Source organism: Hippocampus guttulatus, chromosome 22 (genome assembly GCF_054856545.1).
Source record: "Hippocampus guttulatus isolate MCC_2025c chromosome 22, RoL_Hgut_1.0, whole genome shotgun sequence".
Classification (NCBI taxonomy): Eukaryota; Metazoa; Chordata; class Actinopteri; order Syngnathiformes; family Syngnathidae; genus Hippocampus; species Hippocampus guttulatus.
The window spans coordinates 3,125,980-3,140,723 of record NC_141282.1 but is presented as its reverse complement, the minus strand read 5'-3'; the positions used below and the strand labels follow the sequence as shown (position 1 = coordinate 3,140,723).

Below are 14,744 nucleotides of genomic sequence, written 5' to 3'. Positions count from 1 at the left end.
GGTTATAACAGTAAAATCCGCATTTGATTTAGTAACGGCGAGTAATTAATGCCTCTTCCCAAAAGGTTTGTAATAGCCGACATTTGTCACAAGATGGAAACAAAGCACAACTTGTCTGAGTGAAGCGCCAACCAAATTGAACATTAATTCCTTGGCACAAAAAAGGCAGCAAAGCACAACTTTTGTCTCATTGAAGCTCCTCAACGCAATTCAACACACTTCCTTGCAGCCAAAGTGCCATTTGATGGCAACAAAGCACAACCTGTCTCAATGAAGTCCCTCAACTCACATCAACATAGTGAGTTAACACCCAAGACACCAAAAAATAAAATTACAACTTTCGGCTCAATGAAGTTCTACTTGAAGGAGAAAACCAAGTGTGATCTCCTCTCGAGATTCAATTGCATGATTACAAGGCAGCATTTCATAACCAAGCCACCGCATTTTCTGAAATATTTCCTCGGTTGTTTAAATTTCACACTTTCATGCATCACTAATGTTGATAGATAAAGGCCTCTTAGGGCTTCATGTATCAGACATTTATTTCAACGGCATTCTATCAACAGTTTGATCCAATCAGCCATTTAAAAAAAAAAAAGTAGCCCACTGGCTTTCACAACAAACATTTCCACTCTTGCATGAATGGTGGAAATTGAGTAAGGACAACTGTGTTTAAAAAAACAAACAAACAAAAAACAACATAAGGGGTTTACTTGCACAGTACAAAAAAAAAGCATTAGTCACATTAATACAGAAATAAACCAATGGCACATTGAATTCCTAGATTTTAAAAGTGGTGGTTCAGGAAATTTTGCAAAGGGAGACGTTAAATAAATTACGACTATAAACGTTACATACAAATCTGGAGTAGTATATACAAGAAGGGGTAAAACACCCCCTGCCCCCCAAAAAGACAAAATCTACAATTTAAAAAAAAAAGTCATGTTCGATAAAGACAGCAGTATATTTTACATAGTGGGGAAGAAATTTGAACAACTGTGTCTGTGTGCGTGCAAAGGAAGAACACAAGTGAACGAAGTGGTGATGAATTGAAGAGATCACGGTGAGCTGGACAATCTTAGTTTTTGTTGAATGGGGAGGTCGGAAAACCCAGATATGTAAGGTCATCGTGTCACCTCCATCCTGAGGAATGGCGCCAATTATATCGCGTGATAACAATTTCATTAAATTTTTGCTCGTGTTGCCTTCACTGGGTTGCAATTTTCATGAAAATCAGAGTTTCAAAGTTTAAAAAAAAAGAAGGCCTTTTAGACCACACTATCAATCATTCTGTCTTTCTCACTCAAGATGTTCCACAAGGTTCCAACCTAGGTCCTCTCCTTTTTTCATCGCTCCATTGAGCCAGCCATTTTACAGGAGCTTCTTGCCGTCTTCGGGTTTGTGGGGTTGAGGTGGAACAATAGCCAAGTTGGCTGACTTTGGGCAAGAAGAAACAAGCATTCATACTCTCATTCATATCTATGGTCGAGTTATCGTCTTCAATGGACCAAATATGCACATTTTCGGGGGGAATGTGGAAAGAAGTTGAACTACATGCCCTCGTGAGTTCATTTTCGCTTGGGTTGCCTTCAGCGTGTCGAATTTTTCATGGGGACTCTGGAGTTTTGGCCAAAATATGTCGGGAGAGGCAAGTTCCATCAAGCAGTCTTGTTGTTTTTGTCTTTTTCGTTCGATGTCCTTTACACATTTGTTTATAGTGGTTCGTGTAAAGGGAAGGGAGCATTTGTCCACTTTGTAAACACTCGCGAGGAGATTCTGATGGGCTTTCACAGTATATTTTCTTTCTTGAGATTGTGGTGGCAAAGACAAAAAAAAAAAAAAAAGACTAAAAATCCTTCATGAACCGTCACAGGTGGTCCTAAACTGGGATCCGGCAGCTCCTCCGTCATTCCTCCCCCTGAGATTTTTTTGTCTAAGATAAATCTGGCAGAAGAGGAAGGGGGGCTAGGGTTAGTAAGAAGGAGAGTCGGGAAGAAATCTTCATGCCGGATGCGCCGCACAAGATGTGGAATGGTTCTGTGTGGTCGGACCGCGGCCTTTTTTTTTTTTTCACTCCCCGTTTTCTTCTTTTCTACCAAAAACACTGAGATATTGCAGTTCAAGAGTCCGGGCCGCTTCCCACTCTAGGCATCAGATAGGCAGCCCTGAACACTGTCCATCCACAGCTGAGCGTTGAGGCTGTCCTGGGCGCAGAAGTTGTACACTCGTTTGGTGGTCTTGAGCTGTCATTGAGGAGTGACGGCCGCACAAGGATAAAGATTAGAACATTTCGTATTACCTTTTAGGGTTTGTTTGGCCACTGATAGATAAAAAAACAAAAAAAATGGTTTCTCACTGGTGAATGCATAATAATATTCACATGCATAAATTCTTTATCCTCTGTGAAAAGCTACCAATATTGTCGCAGCTGGCTGAGCAGTCGTGACCGTCTTCGTATGCATAAATTATACTGCCCACAGGTGGCCAAAGCAAGCACACCATAAGGAGCCGCATAATCTATTCATGAAAACACAAAGCACAAACTATGATTCTATTTAATGATCTTATTAATGTTGTTTTTATTATTATTTTTAATTTAAGATATGCAACATTTGTTGTTGTATTTTGGGGAGCCGGAACGGATTCCTGGCATTTCCATTCATTTCAATGCTGACCATTACTTGAAATTGGAATCTGTATTTTTATTATAATCATCGATTATGTAAAATATACTTTGTGATAAAAAGTAGAACCATTTATAGACACTTAACATACTTGTCTCATTTGAAAGCAATAATTCGCTAACTTTATTGTCACGTGCAGGAGGGACTCACATCGAAGAAGGCTTTTTCCTCGATGTTTTTGGGCGCTCCCATGGTGGGCGTCCCGAGAAGGACCGACTCCACGTCGGCCAACTCGATGACGCCTTTGCACTCTTTGTCCTGCCTGCTCTCATAATATCGCAGCTGCATTACACGAAGAAGAAGGGAAAAAAAAAGAACATTACCATAAAATAGGTTCCATAAACGAACAGACTAATTCAGGACGACAATTACAAAACTCTGTTGTTGAGTTCTTCGTTCGGGTCCTACCTGATGTTTTGTCTTGTCCAGCACAAACCACCGTGGTTTCCATGGTTTCAGCAGAGCGCCTCTCTTAAATAAAACACCTTCGAAACTTCTAAGGCGACACAGAAACAAAGCGATAAAATAACCGCTGCACAATTTCAATGGGAAGTGAAACATTAAGTCATGATACACAAACCGTGTAATCTATTTCATTATTACGGGATGTTTTTATAAAGTCTCATACATTGAGTTATTCTTCTTACCAAAAACCACACTCCAAATATTTTTTTGTCAGTGCTTTTAAGGGCGCTGGAACAGATTGATGGCATTTCCATTCATCTCAATGGGAAAAGATGATTTGAGATGCAAATGCTCTCATACATTTTTTTGCAGCATTGATATGGATTCATCGCCCAGTCTGAGCACACACACCTGTTCTCACTCTCGGTACTCTGGAACTGACTGTAGAGCGTGCTGGTGCTTGGGCGACCACCCGCCACCGGGGTAGAGGTCGCGCTGGCCTCGCAGTCCAGGGCCAAGTTGATGGAGGAGCCCACGCCGCTCTCCTGCAGGTAGACGCCCTGAGAACGCCGCTGGTGGCTCAGGTTGGAGGACATGAGCAGCGAGTTGGAGAATGACGGCTAAGAGAGGAGCAGGAAAATGTGGTGGGAGAGAATTTTAGTGTGTGTAGGACTTGGAGGAAAATAAATTCATTGTATCCAATTTGGACTAACGCCCCAAAGAGAAAATATGAGTAAAAAAAATATATTTTTTTAATCACTTTTCGTCTCACCTTGCTCTCCAGTTTGGTCTCATTCCTCTGAGCGGCCTTGATTTTATCCCACGTGTCCTTCCACTTCTCCGACGCCTGGCCGAGCTCGCCCTCCAGTGCCTGCAGGTCCTGCAGCAGTTTGGTGATGGCGTCGGGCAGCGTCTTGCTCAGGCTATCATAGCACGGCCACACGGCGCGTCGCCGCGACTTGGGCGCGCCGCTGTCGGGCTTGTCGGGCGCCTCGGCCGACGTCGCCCGCTCCTGGCGGCCCCGCAGCTCCCAGTCGTATGACGGCCCTTCCGAGAGCGTCTCCTCCGTGTAGTAGTCCCACACTTTCAGGTTGGAGATGAAGGTGTATGGCCGAAGCACCTGCGTGTCCATTGCAATTTTCGAATGGCAAAGGCGGGAATTTGGAAAAAGAAAGAAAAAAAAAACCTAGCATATTGAATCACAATTGTAAGATCATAATATATTATTTTTCTAAATCATTCAGGCTGACACAAAAATCCTTTTTTTTTTTAAATCAAATTACTCGATTCATGGATCGGTAGAATCATCAATTATAAAAATATTCCACAGCGGCACCCTGACACGTAAGGATCAAAATGGCGTGCTGACCTCGTAATCCTCAGGCGCGAACATGTAATTGAAGAAGACGGGCGTCTTCTTGTTGAGCCGGTCGATGTAGTCCCACACGGACTTGCACACCTGAGGACTTCTCCTCTCGCCTTTTTCCTCATAGAGGACTCCTGCAAACAAGGTCGAACTGAAGTCAAAAGAGAAAGCAGCCAACAAAAAACGGGATCTTGCCACGAGTGAAGACGGTACCGAGTTCAATGCGCTCGTAGTCCGAGTCGAGCAGGAAGGTGCGGAAACGGTTGGACACATAGTGATAGGCCAAGAACTTCAAGTAGTACTGGCTGAACTCGAACTCCATGGGGAACTGCAGGTGGATCTGAGGAACGAGGGATCCGACAACAGATATAAGCGGGGCGTCGCAAAACTGAAAACCGGACAAAGTCAGGTGGGGAGGGCAAACAAAACCGACAGAAATTGTCTGTCTGAAGTACGCACTTGATGCACGCAGTCGAGGAACTGCAGAAAGACGGGGGTGAAACCGCTGCTCTGGCTGCCTAGCGTCTGCGCGCCGCGGTGACTGAACCTGTGACCGAACGACAGCCACTCCTTCTCCACCAGCAGCCGGAAGCCGTCGAACGTCCGGTAGTAAGGGTCGGACAGTAGCTGCACCAAGGAGACCACCTGAAGACGCAAGGCGGTGTCCCCGTGTGAGCTCGCAGACTCCGTGATGGATCCGTTTCTAAAATCTCCAAACCTGGGTGGTGACGTCCCAGCCGTCCTCCAGGCTGACCATGACGGATGATCCCGTGTCCAGCAGCTCCACCACCAGGACGGACACCTGCAGCACCCTGTGCAGCTACACACGCAGGCGCAGGAACACAACATACGACGTCAGGTCAATTCATAGATGGGGAAAAAGTAGATTCTTTCCAACTTCTGAGGTTCCACACTCTAAGTAGTGGCAGTTGCCTCGGAAATGGGACTCACAAGCGCCATCCACTCCGACTCTTCCAGGCAACGCAGGAAATTCGTGCTGGGGTCCGAAGAGGCCGAGCTGGGCACGCAGGCCTTCATTAGCTTCTTGAAGCTGTTCTTGACCTGCCGCACGTCGCATACCTCGATGGGAACCACCTCCCACTGCTGGAAGGAGTCCTGCTTCCCGCCCTGAAATACAGAACACACCATGGTCCCGTGTTCATAAAGACACTGCTCTTGTGGCACGTTGGTACCAAGGAACTAAATTAAAGTGACGGGAGGAGCTTCACAGCATTGTCGAAGAGAAACTGCTTTGTCCCCACCTTGTGGTATCTACAGGCAATTACAAACCTTTTTTGGTTGCTGTTTTGGTTGGCTCCATCAGGATCTAATCTCAACTATAGCCATACTTGATTGTTTGAATAAATTTGAGGAATCTATTGCGCAATAATTAATACTATATTTGTTACATTATTTTCCCTCCCCCTCCCAAAAGATAGAAAATTGAGATAAATATGGATTCTGTAAAGATGTGCTGCCGTCTTATCAGAAAACTCTCGATTGAGGCACGGCGTTTTTTATTTTACAGACCAACAAATAGACTTTTGTCTGTCGCGACGGCGAGTCACCTTGAGCTGGGCCTTGTCCCCAATGATGTAGAGGTAGGCCCTGTGCTGGCGGAGGAACAACGCCTCGCTCGGCCCGCCGTTGGGCTGCGGCGACTCTTTCCCTGCAAGCCGCGTCCCCACGTCCGGATTGTAGGCGCTGAGACGCCCGCTGCCACGGATGCTCCCCCATTTCCCTGCCACACACAAAGACAAACGACTGAATCGCAAAAAAACAAAAACGGAATCGCTCATGGAATCCGGTACCCTTTGATTTCAATCAGCCACGCAGTTTTTCCACTGATCAACCTACTAGCCATGCTGCTAAACAAGATAGAAGAACTACCCGAAACCAGTTTGCTACATCTAGTTTGATGCAACTCTTGCAATTTGGACCAAACGGATGAATCAAAAGTGAAACGTGGAAAGTGGACAGTAGAGCTGCAGTGCCAGCATGCGCGTGCACACACACACACACACACACACACACACACACGGCATAAAAACTCAGATTGACAGTAACAGTAACGAAGAGGCCATTAGTCCAGAGATGCACAACACTACCAGGCGAGGACGCCAGACACAATTCTGTTCAAGAGATTTGATTAGTTGGAGGGGAGGAGAGGGGTGGGCGTGGCCTACTGTACCTCTGGTAGAGTTCCTGGCCTTGCCAGACACTTTGGGCTGAGAAAGGGAGATGACTTTGGCCCTTTGACTAAGAGCTGAAGTCAAATGACAGGCAAAAAAAAAAAAAAAAAGACCGTTGAGTCTCCTTGTGGCGCAGTCTCAGGCTGGATACACACCGCAGGTCCAAGTTCCCGATTCCGATTTAAAACTAATACAGTGGTGCCGCTTGAGGCACAAACACACACAGCGTCTTACCTCCTCTGCTGAACGTTCCGGGCACGTCTTCCTTGGCGCCCATCACTTGCTTCATCAGAGCGCCGATCTTTGGCTGCCGCAGCTTATCCGAGGAGTCTGTCAATCGAAAGCCACGGTCAGATCAGAAAGTGGCCGGCTGAGTCTCATTTTCAGTTCGTACCCACCCGAAGCGCTCATGTGGGTGGAGGTGAAGCCGCTGAGCGTGTTCCTGCCGCTGCTTTCGCTGTACGAGGGCATGGAGCTGATGATGGCCTGCAGGTATTTCTCTTGCTCCAGACTGGTGGAGTCCGCCTGGGAGGGCACTGCACACCAAAACGCACAGTGAATACATTTGTCTGCAAGTCACATCTTTTCGACCGCCACTCAAATAATGACCTGAAGTTGGAGCGTTGGGGGATTTAAAAAAGCCCACCACGCCTTTTGCATGGAGGCCCGCCGATCGCAGCAGGACAGCCTTGGTCCGGGAATTCCGCCAGCAAACCACGGGGAAGCGATTCTGCCGGTAGCAGCGGCAGATTCTCTGGAGGGTGGAATCCGGGATGCTCTGCGGGACGATGAGCAGTCCGGGGTAGCTACGACGCAAGCACACGCCGGCTCAAAACACTCTCCCGTGCGCAAGCCGACCCTTTCTGTGATTTGACGTACCTCCTGCACACCGTGTACATGCGGTTGACGGTGGAAATTCGGAAGGGCTCGTTCTTGGAGCGGGTCAAGCTGTTACTTAGCGTGCCCAGGCCCATGCGCTGGTAGTCCCGGCAGCACGCTCGCTCGACCACGTTGCTCATGGTCTGTCTGTCTGACGAGCGGATGGTAGAGGACAGCGTCAGGGAGCTCTGCTCCACCTCCTCTGAAACTGTGAACAGAAATTTAACCAAACAAACTTGGGTTGGAACCTAACAGGAATTTTCGAAACTTTCAATGCGAATCAACTGGGAGTTTACAAAATGAAATCATCGATGAGGACGGAAGGGAGTCGTACTCTTGGAGTACCTGAAATTTCATCTTCATCCAGCTCCGATTGGAAGCTGCTCCTGTTCTCCCAGGTGGGCGGCGAATATTTCTTCTTCGTCACATACTGCCGGTTGATGGTCCGCTTGGCGCTCTTGACCAGGTTTTTGGAAAGTGTCCTGGAAAAAAAACATTTCGGTTTTGATACACGGATCATGAGCGGCTGACAGTCCTCGAACACTTTTTGAGACTCGTTAGCTTACCGACCTTCAAAACATGTCTATCTTTAATTACTCGTAGCAATGTGAGATGAGAATTATCTTTCCTATTTGCAGAAATGGTGTAGCTCCTTGAGCGAAAACACCCACTGAAACGGATGCGTGCGATTCTCCCTCAAAGAAAGCGAGACAGAAGCACCCACTTGAGTGACTGGTTCTTGTCCTTGGCCTTGTGCTCCACCACCAGCTTGCCGCTCTGACCGACGGTGAAGGCGAACGTTCCCTGCACGTGCTGGGGGTAGCGCAGCTTATGCATGTGCTTCCTGAAAACCTCCGCCAGGTCCGCCGCCACCTCCTCATCGAACACGATCTTCATTAGCTGCAAATGGACACAAAGTATGCCAAATGTGTTCCGCTAAAGCCCTGAAGTCAAAACCTTACAATACATCTGGGCTCTTAACTCATTCAGTACCAGCCAATTCTGGATCAAGTCTGAAAAGACGCTTAAAAACGTCTTTGGAAGTGAATGAGTTAAGAAAATAATTCACCGGCGCAGAAATATTGATGTTTCAACAGTACCTGGAACGTGCAGGACCGCAGCTGTAACCCCTCCTGAACATACTGCTCCATGGGTAAAGTGACAGAGATCCTCTTTTCCTTGGTCAAAGATGCAATGGGGAAGGAACGAGTCACCACCTGCTCACCCACTGCGGTAAAGGAAGCAGGAACATAACATTTACAGACAACTAGACGATGTACAACACGGTAGACACGAGTCAAAATTCGCACAGCGCACGTGCGTAGCGCAGTCACTCGCCTAGCGGGTCGGTGGGAGTGCCCTTGAAGATGAGCCGGTAGGTGGTGAGGAAGATGGCTCCCTCCGCGGGGAGCAGGGGCGGGCCTCCCATCGTCCCCATGGCCTCCTCGCGCCCGTCTGGGATGAGGTAAACGCGCATGCCGTCCATCACCAGCTCCTCGCCTGCCAAAAGGGTCGGCCTCAGCAGCTTGGGCTGGGTGGAGAGAACGGAGATTGGAGCGCGACAAGGGGGGTTGATTAATGACGCTGAAGGTCGAAAAAAAAAATGAGGCCAAGGGGGCTGAAAGTGGAGAGATGGATGACAGAACAGCAACCTTGCATTTTATCACTCCTGGCACGATCGACGTTTTTGGTTGTCAATTCCTCGTGTCAAATTTGCAAGCGAGGGTCAATATTGTTCAAGGTAGCCAAGTCAAATTCATTTTTGTCACCGGCGTGATTTTAGTTACAGTTTCTCTTGGAGAGTCGTTATGACTGTAACCATTTAAAGAAGTCAAGAATAACGGTTTATTCACCTATTGTTTAAGTTACGGTAATGAGGGGTTTGCTAACAAGAAAATGCTTACAATATCACTCTTATTTATTACATATGAGAATTTGAAATGTTGGTCGAGATTTTAGCAAGCATCATGAAAGTTGACATCTTTGATTTCCTATGGGGGCCACAGAAAATGATGTGGCGGGCCAGATCTGGCCCCCGGGCCTTGAGTTTGACAGTACTGCTTTAGATTATATACGCAGAAACCCCCCCGACTTATTGTTGACAATGTCGATGATCAATAAATAAGTCTTCCATTTGGTTTTGCTCAACTCAAGACAATTTTTCATGACTGGGCTTTTTTTATTTATTTTTTTGGCAACAAATTTGGCTTACGCGGAGCTCAGCCCCCTTTCCTCTCCATCACACCAACTGACGGCACCCTTCAAAAAGAAGGCACGCACGTTAGCTCAAGACACGGGGGGGGGGAAACGGCACACCAGGGAGAGCAAATCATCACTCCGCATGCTTGGCTCAGACATACCTGGTGTGACACCGCGGGTCTGAGCGGTAGGGATTGGTGGAGAGGGAAGTAGGCGGGGCTGGCAGGCCTGGCTCTGCGTGGCCTTTCTCCGGTGGGGCGTAAAAATAGGAATTGGTTACCTTTTGGATCGGCGGCAGTCGTTTACTCTCGCGATGGACTGCGTCTAACGTCTCGATGTGCATCTGAACGATATCTGCAATCAAACGAGGGAAACGTCAGCATGGAAAACGACACATTTTTAAACATGTCATCAATGTGGGGGATGATACCCGGGATCATGGTGTGGAGAGCTTTCAGGTGCTCGTTGGTCACGCCGCTCTCGTTGCAGACTTTGTCCACGAAGCGGTTGATGAAACGCACCACCGAGTTGGCCACGTCAGAGCTCTCGGCATCCTCAAAGCCGCTTTCTGTGTCATAACTCTCTGCCATGCTCCCTGCAATACTACAAGACCAAAAAAAAAAAGTTTTTTAATCATTCATTTGCAATGATCTGAAATCTATGAGACTGATCAAAAACATTTTTATATTTTGGATGATAGGAAATTATTTTTGATGGTTAGGATTCGTTCTTTTAACATTCTTAGACTTGTTTTAGACGAGCGTGAAAATGTTCATTATTGGGTTCCGTTTAACATAGCGGTAAAAAATACCGGTGAAAATTTAATTTAAAAAAAAAGAAGAAACTTTTATCTTCATTTACTTATGTTAGAAATGCGATAGTCTTGACAAAAACGGGAAATCAATCCAGGCGAGACACAGCTATCGGAAAAAGCACATTTTGACTCCCAAAAGTTAATTAAAAAAATAAAATAAAAAGCCTATAATATTTGTGTTTTAACGTCTGTGCAACTGAAGGGCAACCTGGTGCAAGATACTCTCATTTCTATCAAATGCAACCGTGTGAATATTTAACTCATATTTTAACTCTTTAAATAAATTACTGCCGAAATTGACCAAAAACGACAAACCATAAAACCATTTGTTTCACGCAACATCAAAAATATGCACATCAATGAAACAATATTCGACAAAAATACAATTTTATCCATGACTATCTTACTGTAATTATAACCTGTTATTAAATATTATCCATCTTATTAACTCATGCACTCCCAAAGACGTTTTTAAACGTCTTTTCAGACTTGGTCTAGAATTGGCTGGTACTGAATGAGTTAATTGGTCACTTTCGTTATGTTCCATTTCGATAATTACTCCTAGAAGGGTTAAAATCGGAAAAAACACATTTAATTGATGAGAGATTTGATCCCCATTCTCACCTGTTGGTGACGTAACTGTTGCTGACGCTCTCCACGTCCCCGAGGCCCGAGCTCCTGAGCAGGCGGTTCTTGCTGGTGTCCAGCGGCAGCAGCAGGTAACTCATCCTGTTGGCGTAATGGATGGCCTGGCTGAACACGGTGCTCTCCTCCTTCTGCACGCGCTCCATCTGCATGTCCTTGCCGAGCGTCGGCCACAGGCGGCTCTGCTCCGACGCCAGCTCCAGGGCGCCGATTTCCCGGACGCCGCCCGATCCCTCCTGCTGATCCTGAGTGCAAATTCGCATCACCTTCGTTAAAACGACGGCCGACGATTGAGATTGCGAGCGGTCGATTGAACGGTTGACTCGAGTAATCACAATGTGGTTGTGATGCTCGCCGTCCTCCGTCTCCAGGTAAAGTTCCCGAATGTGCTTCTGGACGTCGCTGTAGAACATGGCCTCCCAGAACTGCATGTTGGTCCACACCGTGTGCTCCTGGACGCAGCTGTACGCAAACTGAGTGATGCCTGCTCCTAATTTCTGTCAGACCAACAAAGACGGTGGTCAGTTAATAATAATAAAAATAATAATAATGTGGACGGATTGATTAACTTACCCTGCAAAAGGCTGTGACCAATGGGAGAAGAGCCGCCGCGATGCCATGTTCATCCATATGCGAGCAGTCCTACAAGAGGAAGAAAAAAAAATGATGCTTGCAAAATTATGGAATCATGAGGAATTTTTTTTTAAAACCGAACTGTAGCAAGAAAGTGCAAAAAGCAAATTTGGCACAAACGTTCGGTGGGAAGCGCGAGTGGTTATAGACCTGTAAGGTGCAGTTCATCATTCGGACGACGTAGTCAAACTGCTGGTCATCCAGCACCGCCCGGTTCTGCAAAACGTGCTGATTGAGCTCCTGCGTCAAACACACCCGAGCCGCCCGACCCTTCAAAGCCCGAAGTACAGCTGGCATCAGCTGCGATAGGAAGGCACAAAACACCAAAATGTTTGTGATCATCAAAGTACAGAACAGCAAAACGGTCACTTTTTGTTGTCCGACTTTGGATTTTTGTTACAGATTCCCCCAAAACTGAAAAAGTGCCCTTTTTCCAACGAGTCATTCATACCTTCTTGGCCTCCAGCATTTTGTTCTCGAAGATGTATGTGATGCAGTTCCGGACAACCTCCAGCCGACGGGCGCTGTTGGCCATCACGTTGCTGTTCCGGTCCACCATGTCTCCTGCGGAAGCGGGGGCAACGCGTGAGGCTAATTTATCAGCGTGGCACTTCAAAATGGAAGCCATTAAACACACGCTGAGAGGAGGGTGGGGGCGGAGAATTTGCAGGCAGGAAGTGCTGATGATTAACTTGCACATCTAAAAACTTGAAAGCAGGGCGGTGGGGAGCCTTTGAAGTCATTTAACCTCACGGGGTATGACGCGAAAATATGACGCGCTCATCAAAGAAACTTTTATTTGCTGTGATCCGTACGGACGCCGCCCCACATTGACGCTGTTCTCCGCCCCCAGCTTTCAAGGGGAAATATTATGGATACAGATAACTGAGTCTCAAGAGCCCATCAAACAGGCTGATTTCAGCAACACAAGAAATTAAATGTGCAAAGCGTGCAACAAATCTTGATCCTTGGTGGAAACTGACATGCGTCCAACTGAATACTTCTTGGGTTGCCCGTTCACATTCATTATCCATTTTCTTTTTCAACCCAGCTCACCCAACGGGGGTCCGGATGGCACCATGCTCTTGACCTCCGCCTTGACCACCGGCGGCGCTGTCTTGAGCTTGGCAGTGGCGTGGTCGATGAAGAGCTGGACCGTGACCTCGTCCAACCCAGGGAAGGGGCTCTGACTTTGAGTCGCTTTCTGGCCATTTCCCGACGGTCCCTGGACTTTATGCATGGTCACTGCTGGGTAGGGGTTTTCCTGGAGAGAGAGAGAAACCAACACAAGAGTGGTTAAGCGCACATTTTATGGGCGGGAGATTGGGGCATTTTATCTTGAGAAATACATTTTTAAATAGCTGCTCCGCCAACTCCTTGATGTGATTCATGACTTTGTGGGGCGAGGCCTCTTCTTGGCGTATCCTCTCCACTTCGTTGGCTACCAGCTGTGGGAACAAGAGAAAGTTGAGAATTCCTCTCCTGACATCTTTTTTTTTAAAAATTATAGAATAATTTAATGCACATCCGATATTGGAATTTTTATTGAAATTGAGTTTTTAAGCAAAATGATGAAGGGCAAATATGACAGAATTCCCCCGTGTGTTTAATGTAGTCAAATGTGGTCCTTCATGTCCGCCGTAACAACGTCTAAAATTATTTTTACACGCGCATTTGTCTTGTTCCGCTTCAGTCCGTGCTCCGAATGCAGAATACAAGTCAACTTCAAAGTTTCTGATTCAAAATTGACACCCCTCGCCCCAAAAAGGTTTGGTAATTGCCTACAGGTGCCACAAGATGGCGGCAAGACAAGACTTGCATCTAAATGAAACTCTTTAACCCTTTCGGGGACAGCGGTCACTACAGTGGACAGCTTTACCTTTTATCAGGTTACAGGGTGCATGAAAGGGTTAAACTTGGTTCCATGACACCAAGCTGCCACCAGAAGGGAGATGTCCAGTTTTTTCGGAGCATAAGTTGCAAAAAAAGTTCCATGCGTGTATTTATGTTGTAAATGGCATACTTGTGTGTGTTTTTTTTATGTTCTTTTGGGAACAAAAATGGCTTGGTTTGACTATTACAAAAGTAGGATGCAGTTTCATTGAATTGGGGTAAACGATACAACCTGGTTCAGCGATTCCCAAACTCACATCATCGAACAAATCGGTTGCTCTGTAGGGAGGCCCCCGCTCGGACACGAACCCCGCAAATGCCATGCCATCCAACACCTTCATGAGGAAGTCGTCCTCCGTCAGCGCTCGTTGGCCGAGGAAGGCCGCCTGATGGGGAACAAAATCCGCATTCTCAAGTCCGATTCGTGTGACAATGCCTGATTTTGGACGGGGGGTCCTCCGTCATACCTTATGGAAGCGGATAACTGGTTCGGGGTGAATGCGGATGATATGTAAAGACCAGCGATAACCCTGGAAAAGCTGAGCAAACAGCCACAGGAAAATCGCCCGGATCTCCTTATCCTGAGACACACAGCACAGTCCCATCTTAAGTCCCAATGCTGTCGTCCCCTGGGTGGGTGTCGCTGTTTTACAATTTCCAAGGTCAAAAACGACATAAGGTTGACAGATTTTCACCTGGATCTTGGGTGCCGAAGGGAGCGAGGACTGAGGCGGGAAGGCATGATCAGCAATTTCCAGCTCGGGATCCAAAACCTGCAAACATGAAACGCACCATCACATCAACCCCGTAGATTGCAGCAGGTCACAAAACAATTTGACATGTAATCGATTCTTTTTATTTGAAATGAAAGTGAAATGACAGCGCTGTGAATAATAAGTATTCGCGGCCTTCCTGATTTGCGTGCGTGATAAATATGTTAACTCATTCACTCCCAAAGACGTTTTTAAACGTCTTTTAAGACTTGGTCCAGAATTGGCTGGTACTGAATGAGTTAAGGACTGATCAATCAGAAT

General features: G+C 46.7%; 1 protein-coding gene across 5 annotated transcripts in view; it reads right to left on the bottom strand.

Moving 5' to 3' along the window:
• Nucleotides 1-524: 524 nt before the first annotated feature.
• The window catches only part of sbf1 (SET binding factor 1), a 31,233-nt gene continuing 17,013 nt past the window's right edge, over nucleotides 525-14,744 (bottom strand). For 4 of the 5 annotated variants that reach the window (XM_086102844.1, XM_086102846.1, XM_086102847.1 and 1 more), the window contains 32 exons: nucleotides 14,406-14,483; nucleotides 14,178-14,291; nucleotides 13,968-14,096; nucleotides 13,167-13,265; nucleotides 12,874-13,081; nucleotides 12,269-12,381; nucleotides 11,968-12,117; nucleotides 11,758-11,826; nucleotides 11,520-11,681; nucleotides 11,164-11,429; nucleotides 10,156-10,328; nucleotides 10,006-10,079; nucleotides 8,865-9,057; nucleotides 8,627-8,754; nucleotides 8,251-8,426; nucleotides 7,872-8,008; nucleotides 7,527-7,734; nucleotides 7,257-7,453; nucleotides 7,046-7,183; nucleotides 6,882-6,977; nucleotides 6,647-6,721; nucleotides 6,024-6,196; nucleotides 5,407-5,583; nucleotides 5,174-5,275; nucleotides 4,915-5,100; nucleotides 4,669-4,795; nucleotides 4,459-4,589; nucleotides 3,862-4,209; nucleotides 3,501-3,709; nucleotides 3,093-3,180; nucleotides 2,835-2,966; nucleotides 525-2,243 (listed from right to left, as the gene is read on the bottom strand). In XM_086102844.1, coding sequence (XP_085958970.1) covers nucleotides 2,145-2,243; nucleotides 2,835-2,966; nucleotides 3,093-3,180; nucleotides 3,501-3,709; nucleotides 3,862-4,209; nucleotides 4,459-4,589; nucleotides 4,669-4,795; nucleotides 4,915-5,100; nucleotides 5,174-5,275; nucleotides 5,407-5,583; nucleotides 6,024-6,196; nucleotides 6,647-6,721; nucleotides 6,882-6,977; nucleotides 7,046-7,183; nucleotides 7,257-7,453; nucleotides 7,527-7,734; nucleotides 7,872-8,008; nucleotides 8,251-8,426; nucleotides 8,627-8,754; nucleotides 8,865-9,057; nucleotides 10,006-10,079; nucleotides 10,156-10,328; nucleotides 11,164-11,429; nucleotides 11,520-11,681; nucleotides 11,758-11,826; nucleotides 11,968-12,117; nucleotides 12,269-12,381; nucleotides 12,874-13,081; nucleotides 13,167-13,265; nucleotides 13,968-14,096; nucleotides 14,178-14,291; nucleotides 14,406-14,483 — 4,755 coding nt within the window. In that variant the 3' untranslated portion in view covers nucleotides 525-2,144. The remainder of the gene's footprint in view (nucleotides 2,244-2,834; nucleotides 2,967-3,092; nucleotides 3,181-3,500; nucleotides 3,710-3,861; nucleotides 4,210-4,458; nucleotides 4,590-4,668; nucleotides 4,796-4,914; nucleotides 5,101-5,173; nucleotides 5,276-5,406; nucleotides 5,584-6,023; nucleotides 6,197-6,646; nucleotides 6,722-6,881; nucleotides 6,978-7,045; nucleotides 7,184-7,256; nucleotides 7,454-7,526; nucleotides 7,735-7,871; nucleotides 8,009-8,250; nucleotides 8,427-8,626; nucleotides 8,755-8,864; nucleotides 9,058-10,005; nucleotides 10,080-10,155; nucleotides 10,329-11,163; nucleotides 11,430-11,519; nucleotides 11,682-11,757; nucleotides 11,827-11,967; nucleotides 12,118-12,268; nucleotides 12,382-12,873; nucleotides 13,082-13,166; nucleotides 13,266-13,967; nucleotides 14,097-14,177; nucleotides 14,292-14,405; nucleotides 14,484-14,744) is intronic. The other variant, XM_086102848.1, reaches the window with a different exon arrangement.